This window comes from Lasioglossum baleicum, unplaced genomic scaffold (assembly GCF_051020765.1).
Source record: "Lasioglossum baleicum unplaced genomic scaffold, iyLasBale1 scaffold0208, whole genome shotgun sequence".
NCBI classification, from domain to species: domain Eukaryota; kingdom Metazoa; phylum Arthropoda; class Insecta; order Hymenoptera; family Halictidae; genus Lasioglossum; species Lasioglossum baleicum.
The window spans coordinates 90,937-110,487 of record NW_027469268.1 but is presented as its reverse complement, the minus strand read 5'-3'; the positions used below and the strand labels follow the sequence as shown (position 1 = coordinate 110,487).

Below are 19,551 nucleotides of genomic sequence, written 5' to 3'. Positions count from 1 at the left end.
ACATCTATCCGAGAATTTAGGACCGTTGGCGCGCGAGTATTTAAAAAAATTTTTTACCGGTCCAACGACAAATTTCGACAACGTGTACGGGGTATATTTGCACGATGATAAACTGATGCTGGGAAATTCCACATTCGATGTGAACAGCAACGACGATATCATCGTTAACGGAGTAAGGTACGAGGGGACTCACGGTCTTTACGAATTGATATTCAATAAAATACCCGACGAGCGGCTGTACACCGAGGATGATAAGAACGTGTACAAAAGAATTCTCAATCTTACGCAAGCACATCGACGCGGGAATCAGCTAAAGGGAAACAAAGGTTACAAGTATAAGAAAATTATGGGACCATTGTTTTCGTCGCGAAGTGGGAGAGGGATTGAACTTCCAACTTTTATGCGCGTGACCGACAATCCAATCGATTACGTGCATTGGGACGATTCGAACGAACTCGTCGATCGTCTGAAATTGTTAACCGCTTCGAAGAATGCCGGTCATTCCAACCATGACAATGAAATAATGTCGATAATCGAAGAACTTCGCGAAGCCGGTATAGTTATAAATTAAAGCGTGCATGCGTTCGTCGAGTCAGTGACGAATGAAATGTCAATCGATGAAATTGTTACGGTTCATAAAAATGCGTGTTCATCTTAATTGTTGCGAAACGAATCAAACGATATCCTCGGGAGGAGACGACAACGACAACGGTGAAAGCTGGAACTTGAGATTTCAAAGTCTAAGGATAAAACTGGATGAGATATTTCAACGAATACTGTGGATCGCATCGCAGGTAAAACGGTTGTGCGAGCGATACGAGTTGGTGATAACTGAAGAAGAAGAAGAAGAAGGAGAAGAAGAAGAAGACTAACTTGAAACAATGTCTATCAACAAAGGCATGGTGTTTCGCGAAGCGAACAAACGCGAGTCGAATGTTTCTCCAATTTTCTATCCCGGCGTTTTTAAAAGTTACGTGCGCGATAACGCTATATTTTTGAACGATGATGCTAAATTGTATGATGCGAAAGGTATGAGGATCGGACGCGTGGCGAATCCCGAGGCAAACGATCACGCTGCAACCAAAGTATACGTGGACACGCTTAACGCGAAGCTTGAATCAGAGATCATGAAAAAACTGGTCAAAAAACTGAAAACCTCTCAGGAAACGATAAAGTCCGAAATATTGGCTACGATACAAGGTGTTCCATACGATGCAAACGAAAATATGAAATCAACCGATATCAACGAGACCTTGAAGGAGAAGGTAAAAAGAGGACGACATGAAATAAGTCTGAAATATTAGCTAAACAGGGGATGAAAAGCTGATCGAAGTCCTGAAGACCGCTAAAGAAACAATAAAGTCTACAATACTGACACAAGAAACGTGTCGACGGTCCTTGAGGGAAATCCATGGATATGATGTGCAATCGTCATACTGCATACTGTACCTGTCTGTAGCTGTACCTGTACCTGTTCCTGTACCTGTTTGTAGCTGTTCCTGTGGCTGTCTGTAGCTGTTCCTATACCTGTCTGTAGCTGTTCCTGTAGCTGTCTATACCTGCTGTAGCTGTTCCTGTACCTGTCTGTAGCTGTTCCTGTAACCGCCTATACCTGTCTATACCTGTACCTGTACCTGTTCCTGTACCTGTTAGTCATCGCTTTAATGACTGGAAAGACACGATTGAAAAGTGAATAATCGGTTAAAGGGAGAGCGAGAAGAACGACGAAGACGACGATGAGTAAAAAAAACGTGGTGGAAGAGCTGCATGCCCCGGCGAGACGTTTTTACCCGCGTAGACGTGTGGTTGTGCGGGGATTCGATGATCTTTGGCAAGCCGATATCGTTGAAGTTCAAAAATATGCGCGAGAGAATCGAGGGCATCGATATATTCTCACGATAATCGATGTATTTAGCAAATATGCATGGACGGTTCCTTTGAAGAGTAAAAATGCGAGCGACGTGTGCAAAGCTTTCGCATCAGCGTTGAAGAAGGACGGTAGAGTCCCGAACAACTTGCAGACCGACATGGGGAAAGAATTCTACAATACAACGTTTCAAGACTATCTAAGGAGTCGCAACATCAACCATTATTCTACGTTTAGCACTATGAAAGCATCCGTCGTGGAACGTTTCAATCGCACGTTGAAGAACAGCATGTGGAAATTTTTCTCGTTGAGCGGAAAATATCATTGGATCGATGCGCTTCCTACGTTGACCGAGGACTACAATAATCGAAAACGTCGTACCATGCGTATGCGACCCGTCGACGTGAACCGTAAAAATGCCAGCCGCCTTCTGTCCACCGTGTACGACAAGATGGAGATTGCTGGTCCTGCCAAATTTAAGCTCAATGATCGCGTGCGCATTAGCAAGTTCAAAACCCTATTTGACAAAGGATACACGCCGAACTGGTCAACCGAAATATTCAAGATTATCGCGGTGAAACGAACGAATCCTGTCACATACCTCTTGGCCGACGTAAGGGGCAAACCGATTGCCGGAGGATTTTACGAACACGAGATACGTGCGACAAAATATCCTGACATATACTTAGTTGAAAAAATATTACGTAGGAATGGAAATAACGTATATGTAAAATGGTTGGGGATGGACGCGTCACATAATTCATGGATATCTAAAACAAATATACTTTAATTTTGTATTTTCTACTCGTATTTTATATGTAAGATTTATGATAGTTATCTTTTTCTCTAAAACGACTATACTTTATATGTAGAAGTCACTATAATTCTATAGGAATTGTGAAAAAATGTAATTTGTAATAAAATAAAGTACAAAAGAGATATTCTCGAATAATTTTATTTTAAAATAATGTGTATCGTTACAAAAACACACACACACACAACATTAATTTTTTAACCTATCTGTTTTGTGCCTCGGCCGCGATGATGTCAGCGCACAAAGCCGCCAGTTCACAATCGATCAGTGAACTTTGATCGAAAGATTCGCTCTCGACGATCGCTTTCATGATATTCTTCGCGTTGCTATCCTTCACCGCAGCGGCAAAATTCATAAATTTAGCAGTCACCGTAGGAACATTGTCGATCAACCATGAATACATGTTGTACACGCAGAATTCGAAATTGTACAAGTTATGCATAGTTTTTTCCGTGATGTACAGAGCCACGAACTGATTCGATAATTTCACCAGATTCATACCATTGTGATTAACTATTTGTAATGTTAAATCATCGCTCATTTTTCGACACTGTTTCTGCATAGATTGTAAATTGGAAATATACTCCTTCGTGCGCAACAACTCTGTCCATGCATCCAGGGAAAACGTGATCTCGTTACTGCGATTATCTCCTATAGCCAGTTCCACGCAAATATCATCACCAACGTGCACACCAATTTCAAGATATTTAAAATAATTTCCAGCTATCGAATATCTTCGACTCAAGACTCGCGCGCCGTGCAAACAACTCGACGACGACGACGATGATGGCTGTATCATCGATGAAATGGGGCTGCTATTGTGAAAACCCCTGCAACAGATTTCAAAATTAGACATTTTTCTAAATTTCTTTTTTCACAATTTTTCATCTTTTCTACTTACATATTATTTAGCCTCTTCTTTTTGTGCGACTCCTCGATGTTTGAACGATCACATTCAGCGAGTGGACGACGGTTGTCTTGATCGGAAGCATGACGCTCGGAATACGATATTTTTTTATGCTGTCTCCCCACCACTCCTTTTACAGATAAGATCAACAAAATGGACGCATCCCCTCCCCGACTAGTCTACAAAGATTTACAATAATCTCCCTACCACTTCGTTCCCGCTACCACTTCCTTTTCTTTTACGAGGATAAAAAATGGTGACTCGGTTTTTCTTAATTGATGCTATAATGCCCCCAAGGAAGCTTATCGATCAAATTACTACAAATATATCGCTTATCATCGTTCGGACTCAATGCTAATTTTATTTCCGACATCGAATACACCTGATGTTGTACGGACACTATAAGATTACTATTAACATGCTTTTCTGTATTATTGTGAAGACAATCAACATAGTCTTTGAAACTGATATCCCGAGCGGTAACGTTTGTTCTGATGCCTTTGATTTTTTTAGTTTCGTCATCACCATGCACGCGAATCGCATACATTCTTGAACGTTCTGAGAATGTTTTGAACATTCTCATCCTTCATCAATCCTAGTTGTTTATTATTCGCAATCGGAACACCGTAAACGTTGTTCGGGTCATAATTGCTTGTATCGTATCGATGGATATCACGTTTCAGCAGCGCATCGTACGCGTCATCGCAAGCGATCTCGTATATCAAGCTGTCCGTGTCCGTGTACAAAATCTTACAATTTTTCTGGAAGTTTGGGTACATGTACTCATAATGGAAGCTGTACAAATGAAATTTCGATATATATCGAATACAGCCATGCCTACGTAGATTGGTTTGGAAAATTTAACGAGCAGCTTTTTCATCTGAATCGCGACGAAGTCTTCGGAAAACACTGTATAGCTGTGAAAATTTGGTCTAGCTATTAATCGTTCGACGCCTTGTCTACCATTCCATCGAGAAAGTAATTTCACGATGGCATGATTTCGAACGTTCTCCATCGTTTTCCCAAACACAGCATTGTTCATTAATTTGAACAAATTCTTAGAAAAATCGTTGGTCGCGTTGGCGCGTAATTTTGTGTTCAAATCGATGTAGCCATGCAACCATCGCGACTGTCGAAACTCTAGAATTCGATGAATTTTCTTCAATTTCAGATTGTGCTTTAGACTTTGTTGGAGGTATCGATAATGTACAACGTATCGTTCCTTATCGTGAAGTGTTGCCATCAACTTTCTTTGACTCGAGTCGGTCGCCGCGTCGTGACTGGGACAAAACGGAAGATCCGCGTGAGCATCGTGAATTTCGCGTGGATACTCTAAATCCACCTCCAAAATGTATCCTACGGGGCTATCGATTGGAACGGATTCGACATCGAAATTATCTAAGTCCTCCTCCACCCATCGAAAGTCTCTGTACGGTAGAGGTTGCGACATAGTCCAACCGTACAAATTATTCACGTCGAAATACATTAATTAGGTGGATGGTTTACTCGAGTCGTGGCTAGATGAATATTTGTTGTTTGCGCATGCATATCTATGTGAACACTGACTCAATCCGCCACGTATTCCTCGCTCCACGAACAAAAGCATGTCGACGTCGGTGAACAACTCCAATTCAATCTTTGTCATTTTCATCATTACGTCCCATGCGAAACCGGGGAGCGTGTAATAATGTGCCGGATCGAGCTTGTAATTCTCGAGACAGTCATCGCGAAAATTTTCAAAAACATCCGCCAACAACAGCACATCTAATTTTAAATATAAATCGCTGTACTGTCCAAGCGTTCGTATAGCGAAACGCGACCAAACCGTATTCGCGTGAAGGTAATCGGCGTCGGATATCTCGCTGCCATTCAACTGATTGTAAAATTCTTCGCGCGACGGCAAACATGTATCGTTTAATTTATCATACGATGTCAGATAGTCGTATGGGAACACGCCTTTTCTGGTCAACAGGTTGAAATCGTCGTCGGAAAGATATGCAAATTCACCTCGTACGATGCGTAATTTGTTTTTGTCCAAGTATGACGACAGCTTGTCCAGACTCGAGTTCAAGAACTTGAATGAGTCGATGAATCGAAATTTCAACAACTTTGCGTACTTTCGCTCTTCACCCGGTTGTCTCTCTATGGAAACGTTTTTCGTGAAAGAGATATATTTCTCTTTCGTCAATGGCAACACGTTTATCTGCCCCTCGAACGCGTTTGCTAATTCTTTGATTATGAAATGCGCGTCGTAACCTGATAAATTATGAAAAACCACCGGTATCGTGTATGAAGATTGATAGTTCAAATTGCATCCATTATGAGCCGGACAACGATACGCGCCCGTGAAATGACAATGATCATGTACTTTCGTCGCGTCGGAAGTGTCGAACGGTTTCTCGCAGACATGACAATGTGTGGCCGTACGAAAATTTAACTTTTCCGCTTCAGTTAGCGGATTCATTGGCACCGTTTTATCAAATATCGGTTGTAATTTGCAACTTAGCTCGTATAACCTGTTCACGAACCATGCGGCACATCCGTCTTTATCGCGATAATCATGATACTCGGACAACGATTCATCATAGCGACAATGCATGTAGTATCCTATACTAAACGCGTGGTGTTGTTGATATTGTACGCGTGCCGCACGGTCTTGCCCTTGCTGTTCCCCAGGCAGCAGCAGGCACTCCAAGTCAGCATAAATAACGAACCGCGCCTGTTCTTTGTTCATGTAGTTCTTAAACTGTAACCACTTATCTTCTCCCGATATTGGAAGCTCCAGAGCACAATCGTTCATCCGTTCACAGTCAATGTATGCATGTTTAATCTCTCCGGCGTGGGAAAATATTGCAAACACCTGTGGGAAGGAAAAAATCATGTCTTTTTGCTTCAAAGAATTTTTAAAAAACAAAAAACGTGTAACTTACCGATCACAAATATACTTGAGATTTTTCTTCTTGCTAAGCTGCGACGAAACCAATCGTGACAAATTTCGTATACATGCGAAATGACTGTGCGTCTTTGCAGCATTCTGTAGAAACAGCAAGTTGGCATGCCTCCTCCGTTTCTTCCCGGTCAAATGAAGCGTTACACATTTCTTGCGCACCCATTCGAACACGTTCACGGAAACGTCGTTTTCTCGTTCAAATTTCCGAATGTCTTTGAACAGCATGGGTGATTGAAAACCTTCGGTTCGAAGCACCGTTTTGTAGTGCGGATACGATGACAAACGTGATGGATTTGCCTCGGCCGGATAGAGACCCGCCACGACCGCCCAAAAAAAAGCATGCTTCATCCTTGCTGATCACGTTCACGACCGCTCTTTTCAGCTGTATTGTTCGAGGCAAGTAGGTTGCAGCGGCACAGCCGGCTTGTAACGGCTGGTATTTGCTAAAGTTCACAATCAAATGTAGTATCTTCGACAGTGCCCACCCGCTGTCTCGCTCTTGAAACTCTTCCAACGATGTCAAAATCGTCGGTACAACGTCTCTCTGATACCACTGTCGTAGATCGCTTGTCCGAAACAACGCGGCGTTTCGCGTGCCGAAACTTTTCACGGAAACCTCGTTGGCGCGCTGCATGAATTCCGCCTCCAACGTTACGTTAGCTTTCAACGATGAATGCGTATTTAAAAATTCCGTTACGCGTCCCGTAATTATTCGTTTCGCGTGCTGTAAAAATTGTTTCGGATCGATATGTTCGACGTTGATAACGATGCCGGTCGATATGCGACTTTTAAACGCCGACTCAACATTTTCCCAACGAAGCGTCGAGGCTCTCGCACCCCTGTGATCGTATAAACCTCTACCGGTGTGTGGCGAGGAAATATGTTCATGCAACGAAACGTTCAAAGTTTTCATACGACACATAATCGATGTTAAACTATGTTTCTTGCCTAACGACAATTCATCCTTCGCACAGGCTAGATAATTCACACAACATTGTAGAGACTCGATGTACGAGCGATGCCATTCGCGATACTCGTCCATAGTTCTCACCAGCATTGACATGCGCGTCAAACACTTCAACATTTTTTTCAACGTTTCAATCATTTTGCTACCGCACAGTTGTCAACAAAATATTTCTTTCAACTTCGATTTGATATCGTTCGTTAAATTTCCAGTTCTCAAAATATAATTACACTTTGCATCCAACGATGCGACGTTCGCCCGTTTCGATGATGTCTAATATTGTGGATGGGGATTCAATCACCGGCCATCGCACGACAACTTGACTAAATCTTTTCGTGTAAACGAAACATACGCGACTCGTTGCATCATTCCGCATTAAACGTTCCACCAATGTTTTCAGCTCGATAGAGAAATGATCACTCAAGTACGAATTTATGACGTGAGCCCAAGCTAAATTTTTCAACGTTGGAGCAGTCGTGTCACATTTTTCCTCCGATACGTTCATTTCACACAATTCCAAACGGATAGTACGTGAAAACTGTCACGTATGGAAAAATGGTTGATCTTTGAATCTCAACACGACAAACGCTTGCAACGATGAACCGTTCACGAAGACTTCGCGTTCCATCGCGCCCTGTTCTTTTATTCTTACCATCCCCACCAACTACGATAAAAAAGATGGATGAAAATTATTTGAAAATGCTACTCTTAATGAACGTTTACGACGGCTGGCTGTATGGCGATGACAGACGGAAACAGCGACATGGTCCTCTTGCATTACATCGATAAGAGGGGACCGTTGTATATTTACGAAAGTAAACAAGACGTTCATCGAACTCGCGAGATTAGACGTTCGTTGAAATCTCCGCACGTGAGAAAAACCGTTGGTCCTCAAGTTTGACAAATCGATGTTGAGAAAAATTATTGACTGGCTGTATGGTCCCCTTACATAAATCTTTCAGAGGGGACCGTTGTATACAGGGTGTCCCAAAATTCGTGAAAATCCCGACAGGGGGTGGTTCCTGAGACCATTTCAAGCGACATTTTCCTTTGCAAAAATGTTATCCGCGGCTTTGTTTAGGAGTTATTAACGAAAAACACGGACCAATCAGAGGGCGACCTAGACGCGAGTTGCCACAGTCGGCCAATAGACAGTTTGCGCGCCGGGCCGACTGTGGCAACTCGCGTCTAGGTCGCGCTCTGATTGGTCCGTGTTTTTCGTTAATAACTCCTAAACAAAGCCGCGGATAACATTTTTGCAAAGGAAAATGTCGCTTGAAATGGTCTCAGGAATCACCCCCTTTCGGGATTTTCACGAATTTTGGGACACCCTGTATAGTTATGAAATTAAACCAGACGTTCATTGAACTCCGTTCAAATGAGTGTTTTACGATAGCTGCATGGCGATGACAGACATAAACAGTCTTGCATGACGTAGATAAGGAGACGTGAAAATATAAACACGTTCGGACACGTTCTCTGGGATCCCCCCCCTCCCCCTCCCCTCACCAGGCTTACGTAATACCAGGAAACTGGTCTTGAATGCAATACCTGGAAACTGCCCCCCCTCCCCCACCTTTCAAGATATAGGAGCATGCTGTATCCCCCCCTCCCCCTCCCCCAAAAACATGATGCAATAATTCCATTAAAAATATGACGTAATATATGCTCGTGCAATACCGCTCGGCGGTACCGCACTCCCGTGAATTGAAAAGTGAATTATAACCTGCCTATATACACTACTAATACAATGTCAACAGTTCGGACCCATGCGAGATGTCTTGCGTCTTACCACTTCCTACGATCGCGTAGTAGTGGGCGGTAACGGTTTAATATCTTAGGTCCTAGTCTACTGCTGTTTCGCTATCGCACGTACGGGCCAATGTATTCGACTACTACTCGGAACATAAACAATATGATGTGCATTATAATTTGGTATGAGGAAGTCCCTTCCAGCACGCGTTGGCCACGCGTTTTCCTTCGAGTTTTCGTCGGACGGTGGTCATAAAGTAATTCATGCTCGTCAAAGCAACTAATCTTTATAACAGCCTCACCAGTAGCCGTCCTTACCCGTAATAAAATTGACGGGCTTAGGGCAGAGGCTAACGGACGAACGGTACAACGCCTTCTACCTTCAATATTGCCACGTGCCCCATACCTCGCCTAGTGGAAGAACTTACTTGAATAATCAATGCAGTACTCCTTTTCGGAGCCATTGATTTTGAACAATGTAGGAGATAAATAATCGTTAGGTCTTTACGGATAGGAATTCTGATGTCAAATGTTTTCACTATAAACTCCCAAAAACCCATTTTCATCGATTTGTTAAATCAACATTTCATCAGAAAATCATTTCGCGTCCGGCGATTTCTATGGACGGTATTAACCTGTGCTGCACTGCACACTCGGAGTGTACGAGGGACTTCAAAAGTACCTGACCATTATCTTCAAACTCCACCTGAACGAGAGGAAGTCCCGGTTAACTGCACCCGCTGCCAGTTCCTGTACCGGACTTCGCCGAGATGGAGGAACTGCTCAAAGAGCAGGAGCTCGTTGTCCGAGGCATCACCAGGATCCTTCCCAACTACAAAAAGATGGGGAAGGAAAACTTCAGCAAGGCAACAGCGGAGGAGCGCCTGCGACGTCTGCGGGTCGAGTGGGAGCGCTGCCAGCAGGTCCACCTTCGCCTGGAAGTCAAGGCCACCGCGCTGGACCGGGAGACCAGGCCCTACTTCAGGGAGGGGCACTTCGACCGTGCAGAGGAAGCGTTCGAGCACGCCAGCGATTTTTTTTGTGAGTTCCTCGAGGCCCGAAAGGTCCCGACAGAGACCTCGGTAGGCGCGCCCACCGTCAGCGAAACCGACGAGAGCGAGTCGAACAGCACGAAATTGACGCGGATCGATGTCCCCAAATTCGACGGTCGTTACTCCTCGTGGCCAACCTTTTTCGACTTGTTCACGTCCCTGGTCGTGAAGAATCGTACCCTCGACGATGTGCAGCGGAGGGAAAGGCCGGAGGGAAAGGCGGCGTCCGCGATCTCCCATGTTAAGGTGACCGCCGCGAATTTCGCCCCCGCGTGGAAAGCGGTCCAGTCGCGATACGAAAATAAGCGAATGGTGGTCGGTGCCTTAGTGAGGGAGCTGTTACGCTATGCGCCGTTGACCGACGTAGGCGGAGAAGGCCTCGCAAGCCTACGCGACCGGACCGCGGAGACGCTGGCCCATCTGGCCAATTTGGGCTGCCCCACCGACCGATGGGACGATCTGCTCGTCCAGCTGATCGTTCGAAACCTCGACCCGCGATCTCGGGAGGAATGGGAACTGTCCCTCGGTGCGTCGCACGAACCCTCCACCTACCGCGAGCTCGACGAGTTTCTCGAGGCGCGCGTCCGAGCGCTGGAGGCAATACACCTCTCCGCCGAGGAACGACTCACCGCGGCGGAAGAACACGCGGTTGCAATCGAAACACCCCCTGACCAATCGCACACAGACGCGATCGAAACCTCCTCTGTCCGATCGCACATGGTTGCAACTGCGAAAACTGCGAAGGTCCAGTGCCCCAAATGCAGCAAGAACCACTTGCTGTTCCGCTGCCCGGTGTTCAGGGCCATGCCTACCGCGCAAAAAAGGGACCTCGTAAAAAACCGCGGTTGCTGCTTCAACTGCCTCCGGACAGATCATTCCGCGAGTAGTTGTCACTCTGCGTCCCGATGCTCGCAGTGCGGCAGGCCGCACCACACGACGCTGCACCAACCCTCATCGACCCTCTCGCCCCCCGAAACGGTCGGGAACCGCGCGAAGGGAGAACTAGATCGCGATGAAGCCGCGCTCCTCAATTGCACGGCTCGCTCCCCGGAGCGTACGTCCCACGCCGTACTGTTCGCCACCGCGATTGTGTGGGTCGAGACACGGGACGGAGGGACACGCGCAGTACGAGCCCTCCTGGACCAAGGGTCGGAGGCGACCTTCGTCTCCGAGGCCCTCGTCCAGGCCGTACGGCTGCCCAAGCGGCCAGCGGCGATTACGGTAAAGGGCGCCGGGGACGCCCCAGTGGGCAAAGTGAAATCTCGTGTGGACATCACAATTCGAGGAGCTGATCGGGCGACGCCCACGTTCACGATGTTGGCCCTGGTCCTTGCAAGGATCACGTCCTACGTTCCCCGCCTCGAGACGGACGTCAGCGCGTTTCCGCATCTACGCGACCTGACCCTCGCGGACCCGGACCCGTCACGGTCACTACCGGTGGACCTCCTCATCGGCGCGGACCACTACGGCGCCCTCCTTTGTTCCGGTTTGCGTCGCGGGGAGGTAGGAACCCTAATTGCGCAGGAGACCGCATTCGGGTGGGTCATCTCTGGGCCCACGCGCCTACGATCCGATTCCCCTCGTACCATCGCGACATCCCTGCACTGCTGCATAGGCGACGATCCGAGGTTGCGGTTTTTTAGGAAATTGAGAAGGCGACTCCTGGCTCCACCGTCCCTCCCGATGAGACGAGGCGCGAGAAGCACTCCTAGACCACCGTAGCACGGCGCACAGTGGTGCCAAATGGCCAAAAAGCGGAAAAAAATCTATAAAAACCAAACCATCCAACAAATTTGCTTGAAAATTTGTGGAAAGCATGCCACAGGTACAACGGTTATGTGGCAAGAAAATAAATATTTATTTATTTATTAATTAATTTATTTTTTCATTAAAATTTTTTTTTACATGTTTCACTGTTCTCCGATTTTGATGAAATTTAAATATGTTATAGATTTCAACATTTTGAACAACTTTTTCCTTTTCCAATATAGGGGGGTCGCTTTTAGTTTTCGAGATATTCGCATTTTCGTATGCAGGAACTGACCAGGAGCCGTAAGAGCTGTGTATACATACAGGGTGTCCCAAAACTCGTGAAAATCCCGAAAGGGGGTGGTTCCTGAGACCATTCTAAGAGACATTTTCCTTTGCACCAATGTCAACTGCGGCTTTGTTTAGGAGTTATTAACGAAAAACACGGACCAATCAGAGCGCGCCCTGGCCCGGCGCGCCATGCCGCGCCGGCAAGCGAGTGTCGGTGGTACGCCGCGACATCGCAACGAACAAGAGTTTCTCGATAATGTGAACCCTCTCCGATTTCGATGAGCTTTGGATATGTTGTCAAGACCATGATTCTGAACAACATTTCTCTTTAGACTTTTTGGCGATCGGCTTTAGTTTACGAGATAAGTAACTTGTAATTGTAAATCGATCGATGTACTATCTGAACTATCTCCTCTACGATTTCGATGAGCTTTGGATACGTTGTCAAGACCATGATTCTGAACAACATTTCTCTTTAGACTTTTTGGCGATCGGCTTTAGTTTACGAGATAATCGTAAAAAAAGAGAAGAAGCAGAAACTGATTGAATTAAAAACTCACGTATTCAGCCGTAAATCCATTTGCTGCTTCGAAATGTGTGTCACTGGGTCACTCGGTGACGAACTGCACAGATGTCTTCAGGTATACGGCAGTACCGAAAGTCAAGGGACGTACGGCCAGGTCGACGAACTGCACAGCCGGTGGTAGAAGGCCTAAGGGATGCGCGGTCAAGTCGACGATCCAGAATTTCACTTTCACTTTCGAATCGATAAATAATTCGTATGTTTATTTCAAACAGATGCCTTGAAATTTTTCCACACTCACAATCACTGTTCACATTTGTCAACACATAGTTATGCACTAATAATAATTGCCATATCCCTTGTACTGCTGCACAAATCACAACAATCAGGTAATGCAATCACTAGACTGCGGATTTCATGCATTTTCAGCAAACATGAGTAGGTGCATTTTAAGACAGTAGAGAGATTAAAATAATTTCAAAACACCATAGTATTATTTTCAACTTCTTAAAATGATCACAGTGAGAATCAAATATCTGTCTGGCTCCTGTCCCTTGTAATAGCGGCAGCCAACATTAATTTTGCATAAAGATCCGCAGTCTAGTGATTAGTTTAAATATCAATATCAAAAACACAGCTAATAGCAACCGTTAGCTTTGAATTGACAAGTGTTTGGAGATGTTCTCTCTACCGCGACTCGAACGACACTGATTTTCCGCAAGATTTTTCTAAAGAATTTTGGAAGGGCATTTAGAGTGTCGAAATTCGAAATGCCCGCTGTAGCACGAGAACGACGGGACGGTTGGACGAAAAACAGAATGCGAGAAGGACCGCTGTAAGCTTTGTGGCAAACACATGTTTAGTTTTTCCTGCAGGTTGGTACGCAGAGTCGATGGGTAACTGTTCGAAAACGTCATCCGTCCTTTTACCCAGCAAGGGGTAAAAATGTCAGGTCAGCGTAGAGCATCCCTATTGTCCTATACCTTCCTTAAGAAACTTTCTAAAAGAAGGACAGACGACGTTTTCGAACGGTTACCCATCGACTCTGCGTACCAATCTACAGGAAAAACTAAACATGTGAATGCCATAAGTCTTAAAGCGGTCCTTCTCGCATTCTGTTTTTCGTCCAACCGTCCCGTCGTTCTCGTGCTACAGCGTGCATTTCGAATTTCGACACTCTAAATGCCCTTCCTAAATTCTTTAGAAAAATCTTGCGGAAAATCAGTGTCGTTCGAGCCGAGGTAGAGAGAACATCTCCAAAGACTTGTCAATTCAAAGCTAACGGTTGCTATTAGCTGTGTTTTTGATAGTGATATTTAAAGTTTAAACTAATCACTGGACTGCGAATCTTTATGCAAAATGAATGTTGGCTGCCGCTATTACAAGGGACAGGGGAGCCAGACAGATATTTGATTCTCACTGTGATCATTTTAAGAAGTTGAAAATAATACTATGGTGTTTTGAAATTATTTTAATCTCTCTACTGTCTTAAAATGCACCTACTCATGTTTGCTGAAAATGCATGAAATCCGCAGTCTAGTGATTGCATTACCTGATTGTTGTGATTTGTGCAGCAGTACAAGGGATATGGCAATTATTATTAGTGCATAACTATGTGTTGACAAATGTGAACAGTGATTGTGAGTGTGGAAAAATTTCAAGGCATCTGTTTGAAATAAACATACGAATTATTTATCGATTCGAAAGTGAAAGTGAAATTCTGGATCGTCGACTTGACCGCGCATCCCTTAGGCCTTCTACCACCGGCTGTGCAGTTCGTCGACCTGGCCGTACGTCCCTTGACTTTCGGTACTGCCGTATACCTGAAGACATCTGTGCAGTTCGTCACCGAGTGACCCAGTGACACACATTTCGAAGCAGCAAATGGATTTACGGCTGAATACGTGAGTTTTTAATTCAATCAGTTTCTGCTTCTTCTCTTTTTTTACGATTATCTCGTAAACTAAAGCCGATCGCCAAAAAGTCTAAAGAGAAATGTTGTTCAGAATCATGGTCTTGACAACGTATCCAAAGCTCATCGAAATCGTAGAGGAGATAGTTCAGATAGTACATCGATCGATTTACAATTACAAGTTACTTATCTCGTAAACTAAAGCCGATCGCCAAAAAGTCTAAAGAGAAATGTTGTTCAGAATCATGGTCTTGACAACATATCCAAAGCTCATCGAAATCGGAGAGGGTTCACATTATCGAGAAACTCTTGTTCGTTGCGATGTCGCGGCGTACCACCGACACTCGCTTGCCGGCGCGGCATGGCGCGCCGGGCCAGGGCGCGCTCTGATTGGTCCGTGTTTTTCGTTAATAACTCCTAAACAAAGCCGCAGTTGACATTGGTGCAAAGGAAAATGTCTCTTAGAATGGTCTCAGGAACCACCCCCTTTCGGGATTTTCACGAGTTTTGGGACACCCTGTATACATACATGTGTACATACCAAGATTTTCACCACTTTTAACCACTTATACCTCGTGTGTATGTATTAACATACAATTTTAACATAAAATTTCGATGAAATTTTCAGTATATATATAACTAGCGTAGATCTACTAAACGTATATTTTAAATTTTCTATACGGGGACAAATAAAAAAAATTTTTAAACTGCCTTTTTTTACGTAATTGCTATTCTTTCAAAATTTTTTTGCACGTTATTTAGTAAACAACTGCATTTAATTGATCTCAAAAAATCAGATCGTTTGGTAAAAGTTTAGAAAAGTTATTCCGTTTTAAAGAGCGTACACGGATACATGCGACTGACTATAGTTATAAAAAATTCGTCACAGAGCCAGGTTCGCAGGAGTTCGCAGCCAAAACCTGGTTGGATATGTACTTTAAAGTGTGTTGCATGATTTGCAACAAGTTTTATCTTGGCGCTTTTTGGCGCAAACAAGTTATGTCAAATTAAACTTTAATTCTACTATTCAAAATAGCTCTTTTTCAATTTGTGTTTTAGATAAACAAATGACACTTACATTAATTAAAGCTACGTTAAATAAATCATCTATTATAAACATAATCAAATTATAATATTGTTCAAGTGTTATAATGTTTTAGATTCTTGTGGCTGTGTTTATACGTAGACGCATTTATAAGCCAAAATCGCAGGTTTCCTACTTCCAAACTTTCATGTCATATTATTCATAGAAATAAGTGATACTTATAAAAAATTTTTATTAGTTTAAATTCTCCAACTATATAGTAAACGAAATTGCAATGAAAAATCTATCTACCTAACATTCGAAAAATTGATTTTTTTCCCTGCTCGCACCACTGTGCGGCGGGCGGATGGCCGATACGTCGTCTGCCTCCCCATGCGCTCAGAGCGCTCCCTCCCCCTCGGTGCATCCCTCTGGTGCTGGCCGAGGGGCCCGAAACGGAGGCTGTCCACCCGTCCCGGGGGACCCTCCCCCCTCTTCGGCGACGGCACAGTAGCGGGCGAAGTGCATCGCGCCGCGTCGCATCACCGTGCATCACGGCGGGCGGCACAACCGGTGGAGATCCGCTCCAGTCTGCAGCGGTACACGGCGGGCGGCGTATGCCCGTGTACATCTTGCGCCACTGTTGTACAGCGTTTGTAAAGAAGTTTTTTTCTTGTATATATTTATGTTTAGTTTTAAGACTTTCGTCAGCGGAGCTGAGGCGGGCGGAATGTTCGGGCTCAACCGTCGGCTGCGCCCGACAACAAGCGGGAGCATCGACCGAGCGACCGAAAGGACCGCCGCGGTCCCAAAACAAACGCGTGCGCCCGACAAAACGGACGCCCGCACCGGCCGTTTTCGATTCGAACGTCGATCGTTACCGAACCGCTCGGCAACGGGTCCCCGCGACACCCCTTCCCCGCGTCTGGAAGGCGGTGATATATACACTCCGCGCACCGATGCGCGACGAGTTTGAACTTGAAAGGCGAAGCGTACTTAGATGAAACGAGCGCATTTAGAACCGACAATCGTTTGTTCGAGAATCGCGATCCCTCAACGCGATTACCGCCAAAACCCAATTCACGCCCTGCGTGAATTGCATACCGCGCCCACGCGTTCGTGTATGTAACGAGTAAATACTTTCGTGTATACAGTTGGTGGAAATATACGTGTTAAAAGTCGAGTTCGTCAACCGTTGTCTAAGAGTTCTCTCGTAATCGTCCCGTCGTCCTCTCCGGCAATTTCCCGTCCCGAAACCGACGGAACACATGTAATTAATTCCTGCCCAACTTACAACTGACAATGAGGTTGAAAGCGCCACCAGCGGCAATGCATCGCACGAAAAATCCTCGACGATATCGACACACTGACTGATACGTTCAGAATTCAGACACGTTCAGATACGTTACTCTTTTTTGGCCGCACACAGCCGCACATGCGCTTGAAATCTTGCATCACATCGCACCCCTGATTCTGAATACTGTCCTGTTATTAGTTATTAATAACACTGTCCAACAAATTTCAACTTTTTTTGTGATTTCAATATACTGTTGGGTCCTTCTTATAGAGTTTTTTGCGCTGATTCCGAATCTGGTTTTAATTTTTTTCCTATACGTCCAGTTTTTGAAAATCATGGCTTTGAAAAAAAAACATATTTTTCAACTTTAAACAAATATTGTGATGTTATTATAAAAGATATTGAATTGTTGTTTACAGCAAACGATTCTGTAGACTTTCCTGAATACAGTGATATCCAATATTAATACATTATGATTGTTTAAACATATTTAAACAATGATTAAAGACGGAGATGCACCACTTTTGCACCAATTTTTGCGGATATTTTCGAATTTATCTCAAAAAATAAGGGTCCAGCGAAAAATTGAACTATACCACGCGAAAGAGCAGACTTTTATCTTGAGAAACCCCCCTGTGAAGTTTGCATGGTCGACGTTTTTACCGAACCAGAAAGCAAAATATCTTCGCCCGACATGCGTTGACGCCAGTGGTGCTCTTCCACTAGCGCGGTCGTTCGTCGGGATACGGCGCGGCGCGGCGCGCTGCGGTGAAACGGCGCGTGGCTATAAGCGCGCAATTATGTCAGCGTACTTAAATGTAATACTTTATTAAATGTTATATTATTGTTATTTATTATTTATTAGTATATTTATTCTGTATAAATTATTTTATGTATTTTTTAATGTTAGTCTCTCGTTTATAGTATATTTAATACAAAAAATACCTTTTGTAACAAAAAAATAATTTATTCACACACTACACTATTACACTATTTACAATGCTAATATATATGTGTACACTATTCAGATATAATACACTATATCGATTTAATATGGAGCAAACTATTTTAATTATGTATTTTAGTCAATAAAAATAGTCCCGTTTATATTGTGTTTGGACTTATTTTACTCGGAAGAATCTCGAGTGTTCATTGGCACTATAATTACAATACATAGATAAGACGACAATTACTGAAAATAGAATTTTTCAGTCACCGCATTGCAGACTTACATTGTATGTATTCCGTTGTCCGTAGACCGTCATTTATTTCAAAATATGTATCGTGTTGGTTCTTAAGAAAACTGATGCCAGAGTTCAGTTTCGGCTTTGTGTTTGTTGAAATCAGTCGTGTCAAGCATTTCAAATCTGCATTGCTACGTATAAAACTTCATAAAAAACATTTATAGTTATTTATAGTATTTTAGTTGTTGTGTATATAATATATGTATTTTAGTAGTGTATTATATCTGAATAGTGTACACATATATATTAGCATTGTAAATAGTGTAATAGTGTAGTGTGTGAATAAATTATTTTTTTGTTACAAAAGGTATTTTTTGTATTAAATATACTATAAACGAGAGACTAACATTAAAAATACATAAAATAATTTATACAGAATAAATATACTAATAAATAATAAATAACAATAATATAACATTTAATAAAGTATTACATTTAAGTAAGCTGACATAATTGCGCGCTTATAGCCACGCGCCGTTTCACCGCAGCGCGCCGCGCCGCGCCGTATCCCGACGAACGACCGCGCTAGTGGAAGAGCACCACTGGCGTCAACGCATGTCGGGCGAAGATATTTTGCTTTCTGGTTCGGTAAAAACGTCGACCATGCAAACTTCACAGGGGGGTTTCTCAAGATAAAAGTCTGCTCTTTCGCGTGGTATAGTTCAATTTTTCGCTGGACCCTTATTTTTTGAGATAAATTCGAAAATATCCGCAAAAATTGGTGCAAAAGTGGTGCATCTCCGTCTTTAATCATTGTTTAAACATGTTTAAACAATCATAATGTATTAATATTGGATATCACTGTATTCAGGAAAGTCTACAGAATCGTTTGCTGTAAACAACAATTCAATATCTTTTATAATAACATCACAATATTTGTTTAAAGTTGAAAAATATGTCTTTTTTTAAAACTCCATTTTCTCAAAAACTGGACGTATAGGAAAAAAATTAAAACCAGATTCGGAATCAGCGCAAAAAACTTTATAAGAAGGACCCAACAGTATATTGAAATCAAATTTGGTGTTGGACAGTGTAATCAAAACAACAGAAGCTCGCAGAGGAAAAATGTGTGAAAAGATGGTTGAAACTCTTCTGCAACATGGTCTTATTGTAAAACCTGAAGATGTGGATAATCCTGGTTTACTGAATACTGCAGTTCAGAAAAGATATTCGGAAATTGTTGAAGACCTCTTAAAGTATGGTGC

General features: G+C 43.6%; 1 protein-coding gene across 1 annotated transcript; it reads left to right on the top strand.

Annotated features, from left to right (window-relative positions):
* The first annotated feature begins 10,024 nt into the window (after nt 1–10,024).
* On the top strand, nt 10,025–12,028 carry LOC143220111 (uncharacterized). The gene has a single exon (XM_076445851.1). The coding sequence runs from the start codon at nt 10,025–10,027 to the stop codon at nt 12,026–12,028; it is 2,004 nt and encodes a 667-aa protein (XP_076301966.1).
* Nucleotides 12,029–19,551: the final 7,523 nt, after the last annotated feature.

What these genes read in the sequence shown, in the direction of transcription:
- LOC143220111 (XM_076445851.1), top strand. Translation starts at nt 10,025, where the DNA reads ATGGAGGAACTGCTCAAAGAGCAGGAGCTCGTTGTCCGAGGCATCACC.